This window comes from Plectropomus leopardus, chromosome 14 (genome assembly GCF_008729295.1).
Source record: "Plectropomus leopardus isolate mb chromosome 14, YSFRI_Pleo_2.0, whole genome shotgun sequence".
NCBI lineage: Eukaryota > Metazoa > Chordata > Actinopteri > Perciformes > Serranidae > Plectropomus > Plectropomus leopardus.
The window spans coordinates 27,359,970-27,382,820 of record NC_056476.1 but is presented as its reverse complement, the minus strand read 5'-3'; the positions used below and the strand labels follow the sequence as shown (position 1 = coordinate 27,382,820).

At 37.9% G+C, this 22,851-nt stretch overlaps 2 protein-coding genes across 2 annotated transcripts; both read right to left on the bottom strand.

Annotated features, from left to right (window-relative positions):
- Window positions 1–2,914: 2,914 nt before the first annotated feature.
- On the bottom strand, window positions 2,915–8,457 carry LOC121953506 (alcohol dehydrogenase 1-like). The gene is made up of 9 exons (XM_042500666.1): window positions 8,231–8,457; window positions 6,823–6,924; window positions 6,101–6,242; window positions 5,797–5,884; window positions 5,300–5,519; window positions 4,821–5,081; window positions 4,537–4,669; window positions 3,680–3,818; window positions 2,915–3,566 (listed from the first exon to the last, which is right to left on the bottom strand). The coding sequence occupies exons 1-9, from the start codon at window positions 8,246–8,248 to the stop codon at window positions 3,533–3,535; spliced, it is 1,137 nt and encodes a 378-aa protein (XP_042356600.1). The 5' UTR covers window positions 8,249–8,457; the 3' UTR covers window positions 2,915–3,532.
- Window positions 8,458–9,688: 1,231 nt separating this feature from the next.
- On the bottom strand, window positions 9,689–14,851 carry LOC121953396 (alcohol dehydrogenase 1-like). Its single transcript, XM_042500466.1, has 9 exons — window positions 14,746–14,851; window positions 13,040–13,141; window positions 12,557–12,698; window positions 12,258–12,345; window positions 11,741–11,960; window positions 11,314–11,574; window positions 11,007–11,139; window positions 9,909–10,047; window positions 9,689–9,796 (listed from the first exon to the last, which is right to left on the bottom strand). Exons 1-9 carry the CDS (start codon window positions 14,761–14,763, stop codon window positions 9,763–9,765), a joined length of 1,137 nt encoding a protein of 378 aa, XP_042356400.1. The 5' UTR covers window positions 14,764–14,851; the 3' UTR covers window positions 9,689–9,762.
- Window positions 14,852–22,851: the final 8,000 nt, after the last annotated feature.

Genomic DNA, 22,851 nt, shown 5'->3' with positions numbered 1-22,851 from the left:
TAAAAGCTTTTCAACTCTCTGGTGGACCTATTTCTTTGGGGAGTACGAGTCTAGGTGTATAACAATGAATTTGTGAAGGTAATCACATATTTGACCCTGTGCCCACCCTAAAATTTTTGGTTAAAAATCCCACCTACCTACACCCCCGCCGTACTTTACATATTAAGTTATTATAACAAATATTATCCATCAAAAATGTCTTAAAACTATGAAATACTTCCTTGATACCACACCTGCAAAGAAAACCTCTGAACAGTTTGACCAGCCATTCAGGAGATAGGACCCCTCACAGCTGATTCATATAAAACTCCTACCCCACTGAAAGACTTATCTTCATAGGTTACTACAGTATGGTGTTCTTATAGTCAGAGAGCTTACAAACAAACTTTTCCACAACTTCAATACTTTTGGTCCAAAATTAATAAGTATGCATATAAGGTGATTTTGTCCTTAAACATAAATTTGCAAAAAATGCACAAACTGCATTTTTTTTCCCCATTGGAAGTCAAAATGATCATGTTACTAGATTTTATATTGTATTGTGTTTAAAGTGACAAAAGTCATCTAGTCAAATAGTTTTACCCACTCAGCACTCAGGAACGGACCCTCATGTCTATAGAGCCTGTCAGGCTTTATGGTCTGGCAAAAATCTAGCGCACCACTAGGGACAAAATAAAAAAAAAAAAAATTGGGGGGGGCAAGAAAATTTTGTTTTTTTTGGTGACAAAAAAAGTTGGGGTTTTTTTTGAGGCAATTCAGGAGCCTTCAGCCTCTTGTGGTCAAAATAAGTATTACAAAAAGAAACCCTTAGAAAATTGAGCCTTATTTTCCTCCTTAAATTTTTTTTTCTTGCCCCCACTCAATTTTTTTGTTTTCTTGTCCCCCCAAACAAATGTTTTCTTGCCCTTCACAGCTTCCATAAATAAGTCAGGGTTTGCAGTAGTGGTATGTGGGTTTCATGGGTTGACCTGCAGTTTGGGTGGAACGGGCAATGCTTGTTGGAAAATATTTCAAATTTCTGGTCATAACATGACAATGCAGCATTCTGATTAAGTTGTTTACAGAAACACTGTTATATAATATAATGTTATAATAATAATATATAATCCAAAAATCCCTCCTCTTTCTGTCTCATTCTGTAACACAACAAGCAGCTTTCTCAATAGTGCTGCTGTTTCAGCTTTTGATTAGGAAAATCTGTATGCCAGGGATACTCAGTCCCACATATCATATCCCTGTCATAACATCCTGTAAAAATATTTCCCTCTGCAAATAGTCTATATAGAAATGATCTCTTCTACTAGGAGAAGACAGTAGCACATCAACCTGATCCAACCAGCACTCGACCATTATTTCAGCATTACTTTAATGTTTTTGGACTATATTCACTGTAGCTTATTTGTAAATTTAGACTTTAGACAAAGACCTCTTGGATTGGCTTGCTGTCCTCCTTTGTCTCACTACACCTGACACTGAATTCTGGAAAAATTTCAGACTTATCAGGGTTAAGATCAACAATGAACTTGGCTGCTCCAGCGGCTTTACAATCCATGAGTGCTCAAAGTCCCTACCACCCAAGACCAGATACTGTACAGACTGTCCTGGCCTCCACCTAGCCCTTAGCTGTTTTCAGTTTATAAAAAGGAAGGATACTTAACATAGTTTTAACCTAAATACAATACATACTGAGGAGTATATGCTAATAAGTTAATAGTGTTTCTAAATAACTTCATACCTGTATGACTGGAACAATCAGACTGACATTTAGTTATCATTTTATGACAAAACTTAACTATGAACTCAACCATTTTTGTTGACCTAAACTTATTATTATAGGGGAATATATTAAAGTAGGTGAATAATGTAGGGGAATACACTGATGTAGGTGAATAATGTAGTGGAATACAATGATGTAGGTGAATAATGTAGGGGAATACAATGATGTAGGTGAATAATGTAGTGGAATACAATGATGTAGGTGAATAATGTAGGGGAATACATTGATATAGGTGAATAATATAAGGGAATACACTGATGTAGGTGAATAAAATGATTGATGGGAACAAATTAATGTAGAGGAATATATTAATGTAGGTGAATAATGTAGGGGTATACAATGATGTAGGTGAATAATATATGGGAATGCATTGATATGGGTGAATAATGTAGGGAAACACATTGATATAGATGAATAATGTAAGGGAATACATTGATGTAGGTGAATAAAATGACTGAGGGGAACAAATTAATGTAGGGGAATATATTAATGTAGGGGAATAATGTAGGGAAATACATTGATATAGATGAATAATGTAAGGGAATACATTGATGTAGGTGAATAAAATGACTGAGGGGAACAAATTAATGTAGGGGAACAAATTAATGTAGGGGAATAATGTAGGGGAATACAATGATCTAGGTGGATAATGTATGGGAATGCATTGATATGGGTGAATAATGTAGAGGAATACACTGATGTAGGTGAATAATGTCGGGGAATACATTGACGTAGGTCAGTAATGTAGGAGAATACACTGATGTGGCTGAAAAATGTAGAGGAATACACTGATATAGTTGAATAATGTAGGGGAATACATTGATGTAGGTGAAAAATGTAGGGAAATACAATGATGTAGGAGACTAAATCTGGATCTAACAAAAATCTAAAGGTTGATGACATACGAGTAAATGGTACAAATTAAATGTTTCTTGTGCACTCAAAGATGAGACGTGAAGACAATAATTAGAGTTAACTTTCTTATAAAAATAAATCAAAGTATCACAATTTATAAGGGCATTCACGTTCAAGCTCTTACTTGTGTCAACATTTTGTTCCAGTCACAGTGCAAGTCATATTTGCAAACTGATGATATGTGATCATAACAACTAAGAGTGCAAAGTTCATGATGGGTTATAAATATTTTTTATTGAAGCAGATAATTACATGCTTTAAATTATTAGCTGAGTTGTTCAAAGTGTGTGTTGTGTAGCAGGCTGCTGTCTGGACTACCTTAGGTTGAGTTACTGCTTTACGCAAGATTTTATTGGTTATACTGAAGTAATGTCTCCAGAGGACACGGGACAAATATAGAGTTGTTATATATGCTGTAGCAGACAAAACAAATGCAATTTGATGACAATGGGACTTTGATCAGAATTCAAGCAGGATTTAGGATCAACTTTAATTTCAGTTCTTCATAAACCACTTTTGAGAAAAATGACAATAAATCTATCTTGTACCTTGTAATAATGACTTAAACACTGCCTGCCAAGTTAAGCAAACATTAATTTAAATGTGATAATCTTAGCTATCTGAACTAAAACTCTAACAACAACACAAACAACACTAGGACACACACAGGGAAGCCACAGATCCCATCTGTCAAATGCCAACACAAGATTCTTACAATCTGCAAACTGAATAGTGCTCAAGATCAGGCACGTATACAGTCTAAATTTTGATAGATCTCTTTGTTAAGAGCTTGAATATTGTGTTGAGCTTTGTTCGAATATAGTTGCAGACACGATGTTCTTATTGTGGAGAAACACTCAGGACTGTCCGGATGCTGTGGGACAAAAACAAAACAGAAGTTAGAGGACTTCCATGTATCAGTACTTTATCTGTGTAGCTTTTTAGGAAATCCTAAAAGGTGGAGAATATATATAAGTGTAAATGTACCATTTGTAATGCTTCATCAGTTCAATGGCATCATTGACTTGGGCCAAAGGCATCTTGTGAGTGATAAATTCATCCACCTTCACCTTCTTATCCAGGTAGTTTTTAACCATCTGTTGCACACCATCTTTACTCTTAAATCCTGAACAATAGAGAACACACACACACACACACACACACACACACACACACACACATAATAAAATAAGAGCAAGTAAAGTATTATCTTATTAATACTGGCTAAATGATTGCATAGATCAAGTTTACACCCTTTTGGTTATTACTACAACACAGATGATTGTTGTAAAGTGAGAGTATTCAGTTACCACTTACCAGAGGTGCGGACTTGAGTCATGACTTTAGATTAAATGGTACAAAATAAAAAAAGAGTTGCAAAGACTTAGCCTTTTGACCTAAAAAAAACTTCCCCCACGCCTAAAGATTGAAAAGTATGTTCTTCAAAAAATGAACCACATATCAGTTCATTTCCCGAATCAGCTAACATTATCGCTTTTTATTTCCAGCAAGTCTACGCTATTTTGTCTTTGTAAAATAAAACATGCAGTGGTCAACAAAAAAACAAACTGCAGTATGCAAAACATGCTTGTCGAAAGTTACAGATGGAGATTCAACAACATCCAACAAATTACGTGAATGTGAAAAATGTCTACAGTTGCCAGTCAAAAAGAAAAGGATGATTTCCTTACTCGAAACCTAGATGAGATCAACCTAGTTTTGCTGATGCTCATATTATGGCAGTTTCTTTTATGACCTACTCTCTTGATGACCTGTGACAGTGAAAGTTAAAGTAGTTTAATTATTTCGTGCGGATGGTCATATTTGACTGACGGGCATCTCACCTCCAAATGAGGAGCCCTTCCAAGTGCGTCCAGTGATGAGCTGAACTGGTCGAACAGAAACATCGTTTATGTTTGTCCAGCCAACAATCACACCAACACCCCAACCTTTCACACAAGACTCCAAGGCACTGCGCTAGATGGAGAAATAGCACAAAGTCAGTTGCCACAGGGTTTTAAATCTGCAGAGCAGATGAGAAAATGTATGCTATAAAAATTAGATATCACTTCTTCTTGGGAATAGGTGGGAAGAAGTGACACAAACACAAACTTCTCTACCTCCCTACCATGACTCCCACATTCCCAACACATTCCAGGGAGTAGTCCACTCCTCCGTCAGTCATCTCAGACAGCACTTCACTGATTGGTTTATTGTGATCCTTGGGGTTCACGAAGTCTGTTGCGCCGAACACCTTGGCCTTCTCAGCCTTCTCTGGATTGATGTCAACAGCAATAATCCTTTTGGCTCCTGCAGCTTTGCAGCCCATGACTGCAGCCAAACCCACAGCTCCCAGGCCGAACACAGCACATGTGGAGCCCGGTTCCACCTTTAGTACAACAGACTTTGGTCAACATGGATCTTTAGGTTAGACTTCTTAATTCTTAAAATGCTGCATCTCTCCAAACACTATGGTCTCAAAAGAGGCCAGTATGGTTCATTTCCAGTGTGTTATGTTAAACAGAGTGGGGTTAGGAGAATTAGTTACTGCAGGTATTAGCTTTCAACAATACATGTTGGACTACCCCAAAAGTCAAACATACACACCTTAGCAGTGTTAACTGCTGCTCCATATCCTGAGCAGATCCCACAGCCAAGGAGACAGACTTTGTCCAGAGGGGCGGTGGGGTCGATCTTAGCCACAGCCATCTGGTTAACCACAGTGTACTCAGAGAAGGTACTGGTTCCCATAAACGGCACAAGCTTCCTCCCCTTACAGACAAACCTGGGCTTTGGGGCTGCCATCACATCAGGGAGATCAACAGCCCTGCACAGTTAATTTAATGAGAGGAAAGAAAAATTTGAGCCTACATTTTTGCCTTGAACCCTTTCTATTATAGTATTTGTTAACGTGAGCAAAACATGGCAAAAAAGAAAATCCAAATAATCAAATAATATGCCCCATGTCGTCATCAGACAACACCTGGTGCTCCCATGACATACATGGACGGAAATGTTACTACACCCCCACAATGGGTCTATAACATTATGAATACATCCTTGAGTACTGAAATTAAGAGATAAAAATACAAAGATAAGCTCACCATCCTTTCACACACTCGTTGGTTTTGGAACTCTTACAGAAGCGGCATTCTCTACACTGCCAGATGAACAGAGGAATGACCTTGTCTCCTGAAATAAAATTTAAAAAAAAACAATGTTGCCATGTGACAGGAATTGTAGGTCATCTTACAAAACAGAAAATCAAATGTGTAACAGGTTTGTTGGGCTGGACGGCAGAAATAGGCCATGGTCTACTCATTGTAGCACTGCTGCTGCAAAGTCTGGCAGTAAAACAAAAAAGCTGTTAGACAAATAAAACAGTTGAGGTTGTAAATTTTAACTGACCTGGCTGAAATTCAGTGACTCCGGGCCCAACACTTTCCACAATGCCGGCTCCCTCATGGCCAAGTATTGTTGGGAAGCCATCTTTTGGCATACTCTCGAACAGATGATACAGGTCTGTGTGACACACTGTGGTTGCTACAATCTGAAAAGAAGACAACAACCACATATTGACAACACTTTTACTCGTTTCTTTTGAACAGTTGGAATTGTTGGGCAGTAAATTAGTTGCTAATAATGTTCTAATTATTTAGTAAAGGTACCCCAGGTTCAGTCCTGGGGTAAAAAATGCAAAGAAAACTGGTATAATAAACCATCAGTTTTTCCTTTTCAGGAACGGTGCCCCAGGAGTTAATTAAATGCACATTAAATCATATTTTTTTTTTACATAATCAGTGATTAAGCGGTTACAGACAGTGAATGAAAGAATAATAAAAATTATCCCATATGGCCATTTTAATACTATGAACCACAAGTTCTCAACACATTGCTGCATTATTGACAAAAGTAATGTGATTACAAAGATACATTACTTTGTAAAGCGTTACCTTCGTCACTGTCCATTGCACATCAAGAAGAACAGTTTAGTTTGATGATGTCACTAAGGATTTTTGGTCAGTTAAGTCTTAAATCCTCCAGTGAACTCTCACTATTACAAACTACATTCACTCATTAACACAAAAGTTCAGTAAGACTGTTTACATGTGAAAGTGGATGTCTCTCACCTTGATGCGGACCTCGTTGGCTCGAGGCAGAGCTACTTCTATCTCCTCCATCACCAAAGGCTTGTTGGGCTCCCAGGCCACCGCTGCCCTGCATTTGATGACCTACAGGGTGGTTACACCAGCATGAAATCGCACATGTCTGAGTACTGCCACAGTTAAAGTATATCAGGATGGGTTTCCGCAAGGTGCTATTACAGTTTTATCTCACACAGGCTCAGCCCAATACTAGACTCTTTGGGTAATACTCCTCTAGTTACAAGTATGCATTCACACACTGAGAAAAGCATAAATGTAGCTGGGCAATCAGGAAACGCCCACCCAAGTATGTGCAGACGCTACAAGGAGGAAGATTTCCATGTCTGACATTTCGTTCTCTTCAGCAATAGTGAATAGCACACTGAGAAGCTTCCTCCATTGATGGCGTAGCCGCTTCAAGGACCTCATCATTACCTCAGCGCAGACCAAGTGGAGGAGTGGAATGCACAGCCCTCATCAAATGCACTAAACAGCTGTTTTTGTGCATAGTGATAGTGTGGCCGGTAAAGTCCTGTCCAAGAAACACCTTGCAGGATGGCTGTGCGAGTTCACTGACCAAGCCTCCAGGTGGACAGACGCTCCGCGCATGATGTGGCAGTGTCAGCAGCCTTGATCAATGTAACAATTGACACGTTATTTTTGGGGTCTATGCTTGCTGGAATGACAGGACTGGTAAAAACGGTCGTTATGTTTAGGATTTTCTCAGTATGCAAACGTAGAGGAATATTACCCAAAGAGCCCAGTAGAGGGCTCCACCAGTGCTAATAGAACTAGGGTTACAATATTGTAACCTCCATTTGCGGTAACCTTTCAAGGCATGAATTTTACTATGCCTTAGTTTAGATACATTAGATGAAATGTTACTATCCTCTGTACTATCATGTCAAGGCATGTTTCCATTGCAGTTCTACGAAATATGGCTTTTTCGAATTGCCTGAAATACCACCTCTTGCGACCGTAAAACCATTTTTGTGATAAATGCAGAGAATTAAATGTAATTAAACATACATTTAATTAGAACAGTGGAATTTAATGATTGACATACTGAAAAACTGAAAAAGCAAAGAAACTCCAAGGCAAACCAATTCATTTTTTTAAATTCCACTGTGGATCTACAATGAATTCCTATGACAACAAATACATTTTTTTGCAGAACAAAATAATGATTCTAAGATGGTTTGAGTGAAAAATGAGCACCTGCAAATAGAATATATACGGAAAATATCTTCACGGTATACTTTGCAGGATTTTCCTTAAAAACACAATGTATAAACTTATACAAAAGTAATAACTCACAAACATCACTCTGAAAAACTCTTTAAAGCATTACAGTTGTACATAAGAATATTCCCATATTGAAACACGTCCCTACCTTTCCGACTGTGGACATTTTTGCAACAAAAATATTTCAATGTCTTGAAAGTTCCAACAAAGTGGAGAAAGTTAGAGCTTTAGGACAGCAGAGTGACAGGGACAGACTTTGGATTTGAGGTGCCGAAAAGGGGCAGCAGCGCCTAACAGGTTAACCCTTTAGAACCTAGATTGATATCAGTTTTGTTGACACCTTTCACAAGAATTTAAATCTCTGGGACCTGAGAAAAGTGGTTTGATTTCTTTCAAAAACATGGGAAAAGGGCAATGAACTACTTGGAAAAAAAATATCACAAATTACAGGAAATTTATAAAAGATAACAAGAAACTGACTGGAGAATTAGCTAGATTAGTAGATTTCAAATATGGAGTGAAATATCCAGTAAACTATATTCATAATTCTTATAATTATATATTTAAAATTTAGAAAAAAAAGAAAAAATATATACACACACACACACACACACACACACACACACATATATATATATATATATATATATATATATGTATATATATGTATATATATATATATATGTGTGTGTGTGTATATATATATATTGGCAATCTTCTCATTTCAGTTGTTTTACATTTGTTAATTTATTTCTTAATATATTTTTCTTATAACATTTAATTTCTTTGCAAATTTCTATGCAATTTCTTGTTTGGCTGCACATAGCCTTCTCCTCACATTTTTTAGTTTTGCAAAATCAAGCCAATTTGCCCAGGTTTCAAAGGGTTCAGCACTGCTGCAAGATAAAGCAGGTTAGTTATGTTAAGTTATGCAAACATTTGCATTGGCACGGATGAAAGTAAAATGAGTCAGAGGTGATCAATAAATAAAAACTTATGAAAGTTCCTGATTACATGGCTGGGCTGTGGAGGCTGTATAGAGCTGGTTTTGCCAAAATGTATGTAAATCATGCAAATGTCCCATTTTTAGTGAGACTTTCCTTGATAACCCCCCCCCCCCCCCCCCCCCCCCCCCCCCCCCCTTTTTTTTTTTAATGTTGTGTATAGAAATAAATTGTTGTAGGGGAAATATGATGTAGGGGAGTAAATTAATGTAGAAGAGTAAGTTAATATAGGGAGATAAACTGATGGAGGGGTATACATTTGGATTTAACAATAGGCTCAAGGTTAATGATGTATGTGTTATGGTAGAATTATAGAATTATGATGCAAGTCTTAACAAGTGTAATCCTTATTCAGGGAAAAGAAAATAAGTTGGTGTTTGTACAGTGTTGGTTTTGGGATAAGCAAGCATTGATTTAACTATAATGGCCAGAGAAATCTGAAATAAAATTGTTTGACCTACAACATCACAAATAATCCTAGAACACAAACAGGGAAGCCACAGATCTCATCTGCCAAGTGTCAACACATGATTCTCACAATTTGCACATAATCCACTGAATAGTGTTGAGTGTTAAAGGTCAGGCATGTATACAGTCCAAAATTTCAGAGATGTCTTTATTATGAGCTTGAATGTTGTTTTGAGCTTTGATACAAAAAGCTGCAGACACAATGGTCTTATTCTGGAGAAACACTCAGGATTGTCCGGATACTGTGGGACAAAAACAAAACAAAGTTAGAGGACTTGCAAGTATGAATTCTTCATCTGTGTAGCTGGTTAGTAAATCCTAAAAGGTGGAGAATACATAGGACTGTAAATGTACCATTTGCCATGCTTCATCAGCTCAATGGCATCATTGACTTGGGCCAAAGGCATTTTGTGAGTGATGAACTCGTCCAGCTCCACCTTCTTGTCCAGGTAGTTTTTAACCATCTGTGGCACACCATCCTTACTCTTAAATCCTGAACAACAGAGAACACACACATAATAAAATAAGAGCAAATACATTCTTATCTTAATAATACTGGCTGAATGATTGCAAAGATCATGTGTACAGCCTTTTGGTTATCACCACAATACAGATGGTGGTTGTAAAGTGAGACTATTCTGCTACCACTAACCAGAGATGTGGACCCATGTGACATTTGACGACTTTAGACTCAACAAGACAAAAAAAAAAAAAAAAAACCTGTCTTGGACTTTAACACCAATGATTTCTGACTTAATTTGGACTTCAGCCTTTGGTCTTAAAAATACTTGATGCCTTCCCCCAAGCCCAAAGATTCAAAAGTATGTTATTTGAAAAGCTTGCCGAAAATTCAGTTAATTTCCCAAATCAGCTATCATTGACACTATTCATTCTTAGCAAGTTCACGCTTATTATTGGATATGTCAGTTTGGGCTTACTTTGAGGCTTTGGCGCTGGTCACACCAGCATGTCTGGCTGATGGCCCATCTAGCTAAACCATAAAAGATCAGCAAGAAGTGGGCTAGGACCATTTAAGACCATCTTCAACCAGCTAAAACCAACTAAAACCAGCTACCGTCATAAACTGCTTTTAGCTGTTTTCTTTCCAGCAGGGAAGTTAAAGTTTAGGACTTGGGACATGAGTGCAAAGACTTGGGACTTGTGAACTAATGATTTGGTCCCAACTCTGCCACTAGGAGTGATGGCTCTACCAGCTACTGGCAGGACATACAAAAATGTCTTTGATTGCCAGTCAAGGAGTTAAGGATACAGGTAAACCCAAACCCAAAACCTAGATGAACTGAACCCACTTTTGCTGTTGTTCATATTACTATTTAGACCTGCATTATTCAAACTGACAAGCAATCGAAAATTACAACCTGTTGACTGTTGACGTTAAAGTTGTGTCATTAGTAAGTGGGGATGGTGATATTTGACTGTCAGGCACCTCACCTCCAAATAGGGAGCCCTTCCATGTGCGTCCACTGATGAGGTTAATGGGTCGGATGGCAGCGTCGTACATGTCTGTCCAGCCAACGATCACGCTCACACCCCAGCCTTTCACGCAAGACTCCAAGGCACTGCGCTAGATGGAGAAACAGCGCAAAGTCAGTGGGCTTGGAACAAGAAGGGTTTGAAATCTACAGAGCAGCTGAGAAAATGTATGCTTGAACACTTGAATAACATTTGGGAGGGAATCTACACACCGAGTCTTTTTGAGGCAGTTAACAGTTTGTTCAAACCTCTCTATATGCCTCACCATAACTCCCACATTCCCGACACATTCCAGGGAGTAGTCCACTCCTCCGTCAGTCATCTCACACAGCACTTCACTGATTGGTTTATTGTGATCCTTGGGGTTCACGAAGTCAGTCGCGCCGAACACCTTGGCCTTCTCAGCCTTCTCTGGATTGATGTCAACAGCGATAATCCTTTTGGCTCCTGCAGCTTTGCAGCCCATGACTGCAGCCAAACCCACAGCTCCCAGGCCGAACACAGCACATGTGGAGCCTGGTTCCACCTGAAGTAACAGTCTTTGGTCAACATGGCTCTTTAGGTTGCACTTCTTAATTCTTAATTAAGTCTTTCACCCTTAAAAATGCGGCTGTGGTGTGGAGGGGATTCACTACTGCAGGTATTAGCCTCCAACCGTTCATGGAAAATCCACAATCGTCAAACATACACACCTTAGCAGTGTTAACTGCTGCTCCATATCCTGTGCAGACCCCACAGCCAAGGAGACAGACTTTGTCCAGAGGGGCAGCTGGATCAATCTTAGCCACAGCCATCTGGTTCATCACAGTGTACTCAGAGAAGGTACTGGTTCCCATAAACTGCAGCACCTTTTTCCCCTTACAAGTAAACCTGGACTCTGGGGCTGCCATCACATTATGGCGATCTACAGCCCTGAACAGAAAATTTATTGAAAGGAAAATACAACTTGAGAATCGATCTTTGCCTTAAACCCTTTCTGTCAGAGGATGCAATGACTATTAGCTAGTGTGAGAAAAATATGCCAAAAAATGAAAATCCAAAGATCCAAACAAACTGTCCAATGTTGTCATCGAACAACACCTAAAGGTGCTTTAATGAGCATTATGACAAGGAAAGAAATGTTACTGCACCAGCCAATGGGTCAATAGCCTTATTAACAAAGCCTTGATTACTGACAGTAAGAGATGAAAAGACAAAAGATTAACTTACCATCCTCTGACACACTGGTTGGTTTTGGGACTCTTGCAGAAGCGACATTCTCTACACTGCCAGATGAACAGAGGAATCACCTTGTCCCCTAAAATAAAAAAAAAACAATGTTGTCATGTAAAAGAAAGTTTAGGCCAACTAACAAGATGATAATTCAAACATGAAACAAGTTTGTTGGGCTGAATGGTGTAAACAGGCCATGGTCTACCCATTGCTACCATTGCCGGCACAAAGTCTTGCAGTAAAAAACATAAGTTGTTAGACAAATAAAACAGTTGAGGTTGTATGGTTTGACTGACCTGGCTGAAATTCAGTGACTCCAGGCCCAACACTCTCCACGATGCCGGCTCCCTCATGGCCAAGGACTGCTGGGAAGCCGTCTTTGTGCATACCCTCAAACAGATGATACAGGTCTGTGTGGCACAACCCGGTGGCCACAATCTGCACAGATGACAACAACCGTACAGTGACAACACTGATGTATGTTTCTCTTGAACAGTTGGGTGTTATGCTTTCTTCAAAGTTGGATTTGCAACTCAAATCATAGCCAAGCAACAGCAACTTTTTTTAGGTCTGTTACCCATATGTATAACATAAGGTGCAGTCATTAGCATAACTGGCTAACTTAACAAAAGTAAAAAAAAATCTTAGTTTAGTATAGTAAAGTTATTGTCAGTAAAGTCTCAACATCTTAAATAACCTACCAACTACATTCATTCACTAACCCTAACTCAAAAGTGCAGTAAGAGATCCTTGTGTTCATGTGTAAGTGGACCTCTCACCTTGATGCGGACCTCGTTGGCCTGGGGTGGGACTACTTCAATCTCCTCCATCATCAAGGGCTCGTTTGGCCCCCAGGCCACTGCTGCCTTGCACTTGATGACCTACAGGGCAGTGACACCAGCATGAAATCTCACCTTACTGGGTGCACCCAAACTGGAATGGGTTTCTGAAAAGCAGTTTTTTTTTTTTGGAAACCAGGGTTCTCACACCTTATAAACATTAAAATAAAAGAAGGCTTTCAAAGCCCAATTTCCTAAAATTCAAGGACCCAACATGGCATAGTTTGAGACATGGATCAAGGTTAATTACTGCAGCAACACTGAGAATTTTTATCATGAGAAGTAGTGGGCTTTACAGGATTTCACAGACAACAACAGGCAAACAACATCAACATTCATGCACAAAATATATAAATTCAAGCACTTTCTATGACCTATGACTGTCTATTTTCCAAAACTTTTCAGGCTTCTATTTTTTTCACCCCTTATGTTCACAAACCTGAAAAAAATTTCAGGAAACCATGTGAACCCTGAGTAACCCTCTAAGCCCTGCATTTTAGTTCAGCATTAGTTGAAATGTTATGTCCTCTGTATCATAGTTTCAAGGCAAACACTCAGCTAAAAGCACCAAATTCATAATGCAAATGATCGCCATAACAAATAAATAAATTGGGTTTCACTGCACAGCTATGAATTAAAAGTTAACACGAGTTTCCATTTCTTTGACACAGCTGCTCCTGAAACAGCAAACCTCACATGAACTTCAACAGTTTAAAGTCCACGCATGTTATCTGGCAAACAAACACTGAATTCGAACAGTGTAATTTAATGCTGCGTTGACATTTTTAGTATCACTGTGTAAACCACTGAGTAAATCCATTGTGACCACGCTTTATGCTTGAAGCGGTTTCCCTTAAATTTGTTTTTGTTTTTTTTTTAATTCCATTGTGGACCTAAAATGAATTCTTGGGCTCCCACAATGATCTCTTTTGGCTTACTATTGCCCTCATCTTTGCCAGTATCCACAGTTTCGCAAAACTGTCTGCATAGTTTTGAATTGTGTGCAGAGTCAAAAGAGGACATGCAATAATTCACCGAGGCACAGGGGGTCAGGAAGACAAAGGGATTGTTAGATTTTTTCATTCAACCTTTTGTGAGTGAAAAAAACATGCATGTACAAAGAGGATTACACTGCACATAAGAGCACTGAAACATTTCACCAAACATGATATTTAAGATTTTTTTAATATTCAATATTAATATTAATGTCAAAAACTTGAACAGATTGGTTCAAGACATTAGAAAAAGAAAATGACCAGAAAACAGTGTTGCAAAAGAGAAAGAGAGAAGAAGAAGAAGAAGAAGAAGAAGAATTATTATAATTATTAGAATAATTGAAAAAAGGGAAGAAAATAGAGAAAACTCTATTTTTCTATATGCAACACTTATTACTATTATTATTATTGTTAATAATAATAATAACTATTTATCTACACATTTATTAATTATTTAGTTACAATTATTTTCATTTTCATTGTGTTAAATTTCAGTTAATTTTCTTTTAACACTTGACTTCTTCCCATGTTTTTGAAAGAGATCAGGGTTCTTAGGTTTCAGAGGGTCAGCTATAACACTATACTCTGGAAAACCCATTAAAACATCACATTTGTACATAAGAATACGCCCATATTGAAATATATACCTACCTTGCCAACCGTGGACATTTTTGTAGCGCAGCGGTGTGTCAAAGTGTGGAAGGAGTTCAGAAAGATAAGAGCTGCAGGAGCAAAGACAAGAGGAGGAGAGATTCTGGATTTGAGCTTTAAATACTGCTGCAAAAAACATGCAGTGATGAAAGAATTCAGATGGGCAGGAACTGATTGTACAATGAGTCACTGGTTATCAATAACTGCTAAAAAAAAAGAAAAAAAAGAAAAAAACTGTCAGCGCCTGATATTCAAATCTGGGCAACATATGTGGAGGCTGTATATTTCACCCTTAATATGAATATGTATTCAGTAATTTAGGCAATAGGCCATGAGAAGAGTTTTAGAACAGTTGTTAGGCACTAGATGTGGAGCCTTGAGCAGGGATACTCACTTTTGCAAAACAACAGGAGGAAAGAGGCCAGTCGCAGCAGCCCCATACATGTTTTTAGGATTTTAGGACATTTAAAGGATAGGATGTTTCCCAGATTTGAGGACATTTCTGGCCTTTAAGGACATTTCTAAAATGTTGGGACATATATTATTTTTTTTTTAGACATTTCTAGGATTTTAGGACATTTTTAGAACCTTTTAGACATTTCTAGGATTTTAGAAAAAAGCAACAACAACAAAAAAAAACAAAACAAACAAACAAACAAACAGCTTAAAACAGCTGCATTCTGTTAAGGGCGTCTGTCCTGTTGCTTCAAGTGGAGTAACCCATAATGCGTTACTAACTACAGTGCCAAACCGTTTTACACAAATGCAGTATTTTACTGTTGGAGATTGGCTGTAGATTAACAGTGATTACTTACTGGTAGGTACAGTACAGTGATTTTTAACAGAGGGGACTTTTTTAAAGTGTCACACCCCAGCTCATAAATAGAGAGGAAGTCAAAACAAGCTGGCTGACAAGAATAATATTTTTTTAAGTCTACAAATTTCTAAGTCTCTAAGTTTCAAAGTCTCTTTTATCCAGTTATATGCTCTGTACTTCCTTAACAAATGCATCTAGACTTAAACCTTATTATTTAAAAATTCACTAAAAGTGAAACTTTTCTATGCTCTTTTCAAAGCCAGACCAATACAAAGTTATTTTTTTAATGCATGCGTTTTGGAAGTATTGAGCATGTGACTGAATAAATAATATTTGGATTACACAGCACAAGTTGTGTGAAAGTTTGTAAATGAATGGTCCAACAGAGGTTTATTGCTAAATGACAACTCCAATCAGGCAATAAATTAGTATGTTCACCATTTTAGAGGCATGCAAGAAGTTCTCTTTTTAAATTCAAGGTAAAAGGGCATGACTAATTCATATGTACAAGTAAATCATCATTTTTTGGTAGAAGTATTTCTTTAAGATGGCATATTCCTGAATTAAAACAGTACTTTTCATGACATTTAAAATATTATCACTATACTCTCATGACTTTTGTATCCACCCTCAAGTCCCACACACCTACTCCCACTCTGTACTTTAAATATTGAGTTATTACTGAAACAATAAGGCTAGGTGTGTTTAAGATGGCGCCAGCGTCCTGACCTTTGAATCCACCCATTCCACTGGGTTCAAGTTGACTGATTCCTATGGCATTGTGACGTGAAACTGAGGTTGGCATGCTGTGTAAAATATGAGCAAAAACAGAATGCAAGTGTTTGGACTTTTTTTTTTAACCTACATTCAATAGAATACAGTACAGAGACGAGACATTTAATGTTCAAAATGATAAACTTGTTTTTTTTGTAAATCTTACACTTGTTCTGAGTTTGATGCATGCAGCATGTTCCAAAAACTGTTGCGACAGGGGCAACAAAAGACTGGTAAAGTAGTGGAATGCTAAAAAAAAAAAAAAAAAAAACATCTGCTTGGAACATTTCATTGGGAATCAGGAATCAGGGAACTGTTAACAGATGTAAGTATAATGACTGGATTTGAAGAAGGCTCAGCTGTTCACAGGCAAGGATGGTCACTTTGAGAAAAAACTGTGTGGGCAAATAGTCAAAAAGATTTCTTAATGCCCGGTGGCAAGGAATTTAGGATTTCAACATCTAAAAACCATAATATAATCAAAAGATTCAGAGAATCTGGACAAACAAATCCCTGCATGTAAGGGACAAAGCTGAAAGACAACATCAAATGACCATGACCTTTGACCCCTCAGGCTGCACTGCATTATAAAAACATGATTGTGTAAAGGACATCACTACATGGGCTCTGGAAAACTTTAGAAAACCATTTTCGGAACGCAGTTCGTCGCTGCATCTACAAATGTAAGTTAAGACCCTTCCATGCAAAGTGAAAGCCATGTATAAATAACACGCAGATACACCGTTGACTTCTCTGGACCCCAGCTCATCTAAGATGGACTGAGACAAAGTAGAAAGTGTGCTGTGTTCAAATTGTTTTTTTAAATCATGGACGTCATGTCCTCTGGGCTAAAGAGGAAAAGGACCATCCAGATTGTTACCAGCACCAAGTTTAAAAGCCATCTTTGATTGTATATGGGGTTGTTAGTGCCCATAGTATCATGGGTAACGCTCACATCTGTGAGGGCGCCATTAATGCTAAAAGGTACACACAGGTTTTGGAGCAACATATGCTGCCATCCAGACAACTCATTTTTCAAGTCCCTGCTTTTTCCAGCAAGACAATGAGACATATTCTGCATGTTACAACAGTGTGGCTTCATAGTAAAAGAGTGCAGGTACTAGACTGACCTGCCTGCAGTCCTGACCCTAACCCTGTCTCAAACATTTTTGGAACGTGTTGGAGGCATTGCATTCAGAATGCGTGTATATTTACAAAAAATAACAAACGATATCAGTTTGAACATTAAATGGCTTGTCTTTGTACTGTAGTGAATGGAACATTTTCGAAAGGATTTGCAAATCATTTCTTTCATTATTTGCTTTTTTTCACAGCCTCTTCAAAATCAGTGCCATTGGTGGAACTAATGCATTCGTCAAGCAGTGCACCAGGACCAATGAGGACTAATAACAACAATTTTGAGTGCTAAAGACAAGCTAGATGCTGCAATTGAGGTTGTTCTAAATTGAAAAGAGAGGAGAAAAAAATGAAAAAATTAAAGAGAGGAGAGGAGCAAAGTATGTTTTACTTTGCTCCTCTCCTCTCTAAGAACACAGGAAAAAGGGTATGTTGGCATGCCTAAACATCAGTGTGGACTTAAAATGAAGTTTGACTCACGCAGATACGTTGGTCCCAAGTGACTGGTTAGGGAAAATCATTCTTTGCCATGGAAATCTGTTAGAAATTTATGTTTGATACCAGGCAATCAAGCATGAGCCTTAACAAGATTGAAGGCAATTCAAAACAGCTTTGTTTTTATTGTTTTAATGATCTACTGATATCATCGACATGGGTGACACTTTACATGTTAATAATTTGCTGATATGTTGCAAATAGTGCACTTTCTATGATCAAATGCATGGCAATTAGTCAACACAGAGAACACATCCAGTGCTAATTATAAGTATTGTTGAGGACAAAGTGGTAAAAGAAGTCAAATGAGACCGTAAAAGATGAACAATCCAAGTTATGACACTTATAATCAGAATTCTTAGAAAATCATTTGCTTCAAAAGGCACTATATCAGAAAATAATTATCTCTGATGTGTGGTAACTTGCACTCAAACATTGAGATGATTGCCTCTATTAATGGCACACTCAAGCGCTTTCAAGTGAAGCTGCCAGTAATAGTGACAACCATCGTTCCCAGGTTACTCTGTAGTAAACAAAATATTCTGAAAAGCTCCTTTTCCGTGAAACGATATAAACTTTGTAAAAATAGCGGGACCATATTCCATCTTACACCAGCAAAGCTCAAAGACTGTAAAAAAAAAAAAAAACAAAACATTAAGCTTTTCACACCTTTGCATCCAGAGTGGTTCAGATCATTACCACACATTGTAGTATTCACAGACTGACACTCAGGACCAAATGGATTACATCTGGTTATTCTCAATCAAGTACTAATCGTTCTGAAGGTACTCTGGAGGTCTAATTTATATTAAGAATAGCATCATTAAGACGTCAGACCAAGAGATCTCGGGGGTTTATATTACTCCATTTTTATATTAAAATATGCTCTAAATGCCTACTTTTTGTAGCCTGGTAAGACCAACCTGCTGATGAGAGCTCAACATTCTTTCTCTCTCTGTATCAGTCTGGACCTTCAGCCAATCCAACATTAGCCAAAGCCTCTTCTACACTATCACCTTGGACTATCACCTCCCAGACATCATCATACGTGGCCGCTCCCAAGTATAAGGGGTTTGCCTTTCCATTTTCGCTTGCATAACACGCCTATGTCGCCTTCGATTGGAAATAATGACGGCTAGTGCGGTGGCTGCAATAGAAATAAAGCTGCTAATGTTTTGAACATCCCATCGCCAAGCTTCTTGGAATGTTATCAGTAGAGAGAGACGTCGCATGGCATTACTCAATGGAAACGCAGTCATCTTGCAATTGTGTCGAATTTATTTGTGTTTTAATTGCGAAAATATTGCTAAGTTTTGTGCAAATCTGTAATGGAAACCTGAAAATTGACTTGACTGATGAATTTCTGCAATTACTTCACGTATTGTAGTTTTAACTCTATTAACCTTAGAGTTAGCAGGAGCCACTATGACTATTTTGCAAGCAGCTGCCTATATGTTACATCATCAATGAACACAGTCCCTGATTGGCTTCTTATGTTGTCAAATACGGTGCAGATCCCTGATTGGCCCTGATTGGATTGTAATTTCCACCAAAGAGGTGGCTGTGAATCTCGACCACTACGCAGAGCGAAAAAGAATGTTGAGCTCAAGGTATTAAGATGATCTCACCAGGCTATGCTTTTAGTATCACTTGATGACTTTCCTGTGTGCAAATGTTTAAACAAAATAAAATACATTCTGTAACTATATAAGTAACATTGTAACTCTTCGCTTTTACCTAACAATCATTTGTAATTCCACGATTTAGGTATTGATACTTTTTCTATCGCAAGGAAACTAAATAATACAGACATCTCCCATTTACTGTAACAGATAAACGCTAATATGGAAGAAAAAAAATAAGAAACTCCCTAGAGCCCACAAAGACATGTTAACTTTCTCTGGAATGAAGTGATTTTCATGACGACATTCAAAAAAGTCACATCTAGCAGAACAGTGTATATCATCGAGCACCACCGGCTGTGGTGCAGAGCAGCATCAATGACTAATTCTTACTGTACATGCATTAGTATGAGGAACGAGTGGTTACACAATACTTGTCAGTGTGCATACATGCAGGTGTGAATGTATGCATGTGGAATTTCTTTTTACAGCTGCCTTCATTTAGGGAGTGTTGTTGTCCCAAAGCTCAGTAGCACAATGTAAATATGAACCAAGATATCAAAAGACAAGGGGTAGAAAAGCAAGGTAAAAGTGCTGTAACACACACTGACCAACACCCAAAACCATGCGAGCAAGCACGCACACCCATCCCCACACACACACTGATTGAAAATATTAATGACTTCCAAATCACAGCACAAAGATAGCACTTTGTTAGACAAGGCATTAAAACAACATTATGAGACAGAGCAATGAGGTTATCACTAATAAGCACCCAAGAGATGGAGAGAAATTATGGATATTACAACCAGCGCTGAATCACATCCACACTTGTCTTAATGGTTTAAATGTTCTTGTCTGGAGATTTAAGTACTTCCCATTTTTTGCACTGCATGGAGTGACTAACTGACCCTTTATATTTTAGCTCTAAACAAAAGAATTGGACCAACCCAATCACCAGAAAAAAATACCGGCATTGTACCTTTCTACAAGCCATGGATACTTTACATGTGCATGGTTTTATAGCAAATATGTTGAAATTTACATTTCAATAATGCTGTGGTTACGGTGTGGTTAGGTTTAGGCACCAAAACCACCTGGTTATATTTAAGAAAAGATCATGTTTTGGCTTAAAATATCCAGCTCTTGGGGCACAATTCCAGCTGGAAATGCTGTGATGTCTTGGTTACAAATCCACTGGAAACACAGCAATGTCATGGTCAAAATATAACCACTTTTCTTGGCACCATCCCTGCTGGAAAATCAGTGATGGGTCACTTAAATAACCATGTATGAGGGCTGAAAAGCTGCTGGAGACACAGAGACAGGTCCCCAAAAACCACCGATATTTAGCGGCAGAAAAACTATTAGAAACACAGTAAAGCATCCCTTCCAACCACCCATACTTGGAGCTGAAAAGCTGTTGGAAACACACAGTCAGATCCCTTTAAAAACACACGCTTTGGAACTGAAAAGCCACAGGAAACACGCCGATGGGTCAAAAAAAAAACACCCATGTTTGGGGGCTTAAAAAAAAGGATAAACAGGGACAGGTCCCTACAAAAAAAAGCCACTATTAACTTTTCTTGGCACTTCCCCTGTTTGAAAATCAGTGACTGGTGGCTTAAACTCCCAAGTTTTGGAACTGAAAGGGTGCAGGAAAGAGTTCAACAGATCCCTACAACACCTAAAATGCGGTAGCAATAACTCGACCAAAAAAAAAAGCTAGTTTTGTTGTTTGTTGGTCTCACACTGTGGTCTGGTGGTCTGGTGCTTGGTAGGTGTCCAGGTGATATGCCATCAACAATCCCCTCCACTGCCCTATGACCAAGTCAGCTTATCTCAGCTCATCACTTAAGTTATGAATGATGTATGAAACAAATGTTAACATATTAATTGCTTGCAGAATTGTACAATACCAGCATTTTCTTCTGAACACCAGGCTGACTGGACTGTTATTTGGCAGATATTCTTTGAGTCTTTGAATAAAAAAGTAAGAATAAAATGAAAGTCACAACTCTGTGAGTCATGCTAAACTTGATGTTTGAGGTCACCCAACATACAATAAACTGTACAAAGAAGTTGGTCAAGTTAAAAAAAAAACCAAAAACCATATAATCACACTGAAGGATGCCAGTGATAGTGACATGTAACATAGCTGTGGGAACGGAAAGCCAGCAAAATCCATGTGTAACAGACGATTAGGGTTTTATGTCCCCATTCAAGTGTCAATAGATATTTTGCTAGTCTGTTAAATACAGCTTTTTATAGTTTATCCACTGACAGCCAATAGATACATTAATATAACCTTTCTAAGAGATTTGTGTACTTTCTATATTATACTTCATGTGTTTGGAGTACTGGAATTTAATTAAGTTTTAATTCAGTTGAATTTAATAATATACTTAAATGTTATCACTGGAAAATAGTACTAGTTACAATGTAACAAAATCATCCAAAAATAAAAATTCAATTACTGAACAAAAGGTCCAATGAAATATTTTGCAGACAGATTAATCTCCTGTCGATTTGTGAGAATTACACTAAATATAATGTTCTTCTTGTATTTGGAATGGATGCAGATATGCCTGCTGATTTTGATGGATTTTACTAATACCAGAAACAATGAGTTTAAGAAGATATCAATCTCTAATTGTTGGAGCTCTGAGGCATGAGGTTTTTCCTCTGTGTGTTGTCAGTTTACTCTCATACACTACAGTAACATGGCTAATGGCATGGCTGCAGTTACATCAAATTTATTTCCATTTTGGCACTGTTGCACTGACCTGGAGCTGGTGTTAGTTGAGGAAAATAAAATTCTCAAGATGTAGTTAATAACCTTTTGTTTTCATGGTTTTTAATGCTAATTATTCTTAGCTTTTGTAAGTTAATAAAAATGTAACTATTACTGATCTGAATTCAAAGAAATAGTTTCACATTTCAGGAAATGTGATTATTTGGTTTGTTTTAAATTTAGATATGGTAGATACCACTAGGCTTGGGCGGTATCAGGGTATTTCGGTATATCAAGGTACAGTATTTAGAAATTCCAAAGGTATGTCAATATTGTCATAAATACAGACGCTCCTCTTTATATTAAACTCCTTGTATATAGTGCACAGCATGCACCAGTCACTGGTCTCTACTGGTGGAACAGGAGGGAGAAGTTACAGGACTGTAAACAGCCATCAGCCAGAAACAGCAGAGACAGACCATGGGGAATAACGGCATGTTTTTTACATCTCACTTGATGAATTAAGG

What these genes read in the sequence shown, in the direction of transcription:
- LOC121953396 (XM_042500466.1), bottom strand. An exon ending in CAGCAGTTAACACTGCTAAG is followed by an intron (nt 11,575 to 11,740) that starts GTGTGTATGTTT and finishes CTGTTACTTCAG; the next exon opens with GTGGAACCAGGCTCCACATG. An exon ending in TCGGGAATGTGGGAGTTATG is followed by an intron (nt 11,140 to 11,313) that starts GTGAGGCATATA and finishes TTCTCCATCTAG; the next exon opens with CGCAGTGCCTTGGAGTCTTG.
- LOC121953506 (XM_042500666.1), bottom strand. An exon ending in AGTCACTGAATTTCAGCCAG is followed by an intron (nt 5,885 to 6,100) that starts GTCAGTTAAAAT and finishes ATTTTATTTCAG; the next exon opens with GAGACAAGGTCATTCCTCTG. An exon ending in CTGATGAAGCATTACAAATG is followed by an intron (nt 3,567 to 3,679) that starts GTACATTTACAC and finishes TTTGTCCCACAG; the next exon opens with CATCCGGACAGTCCTGAGTG.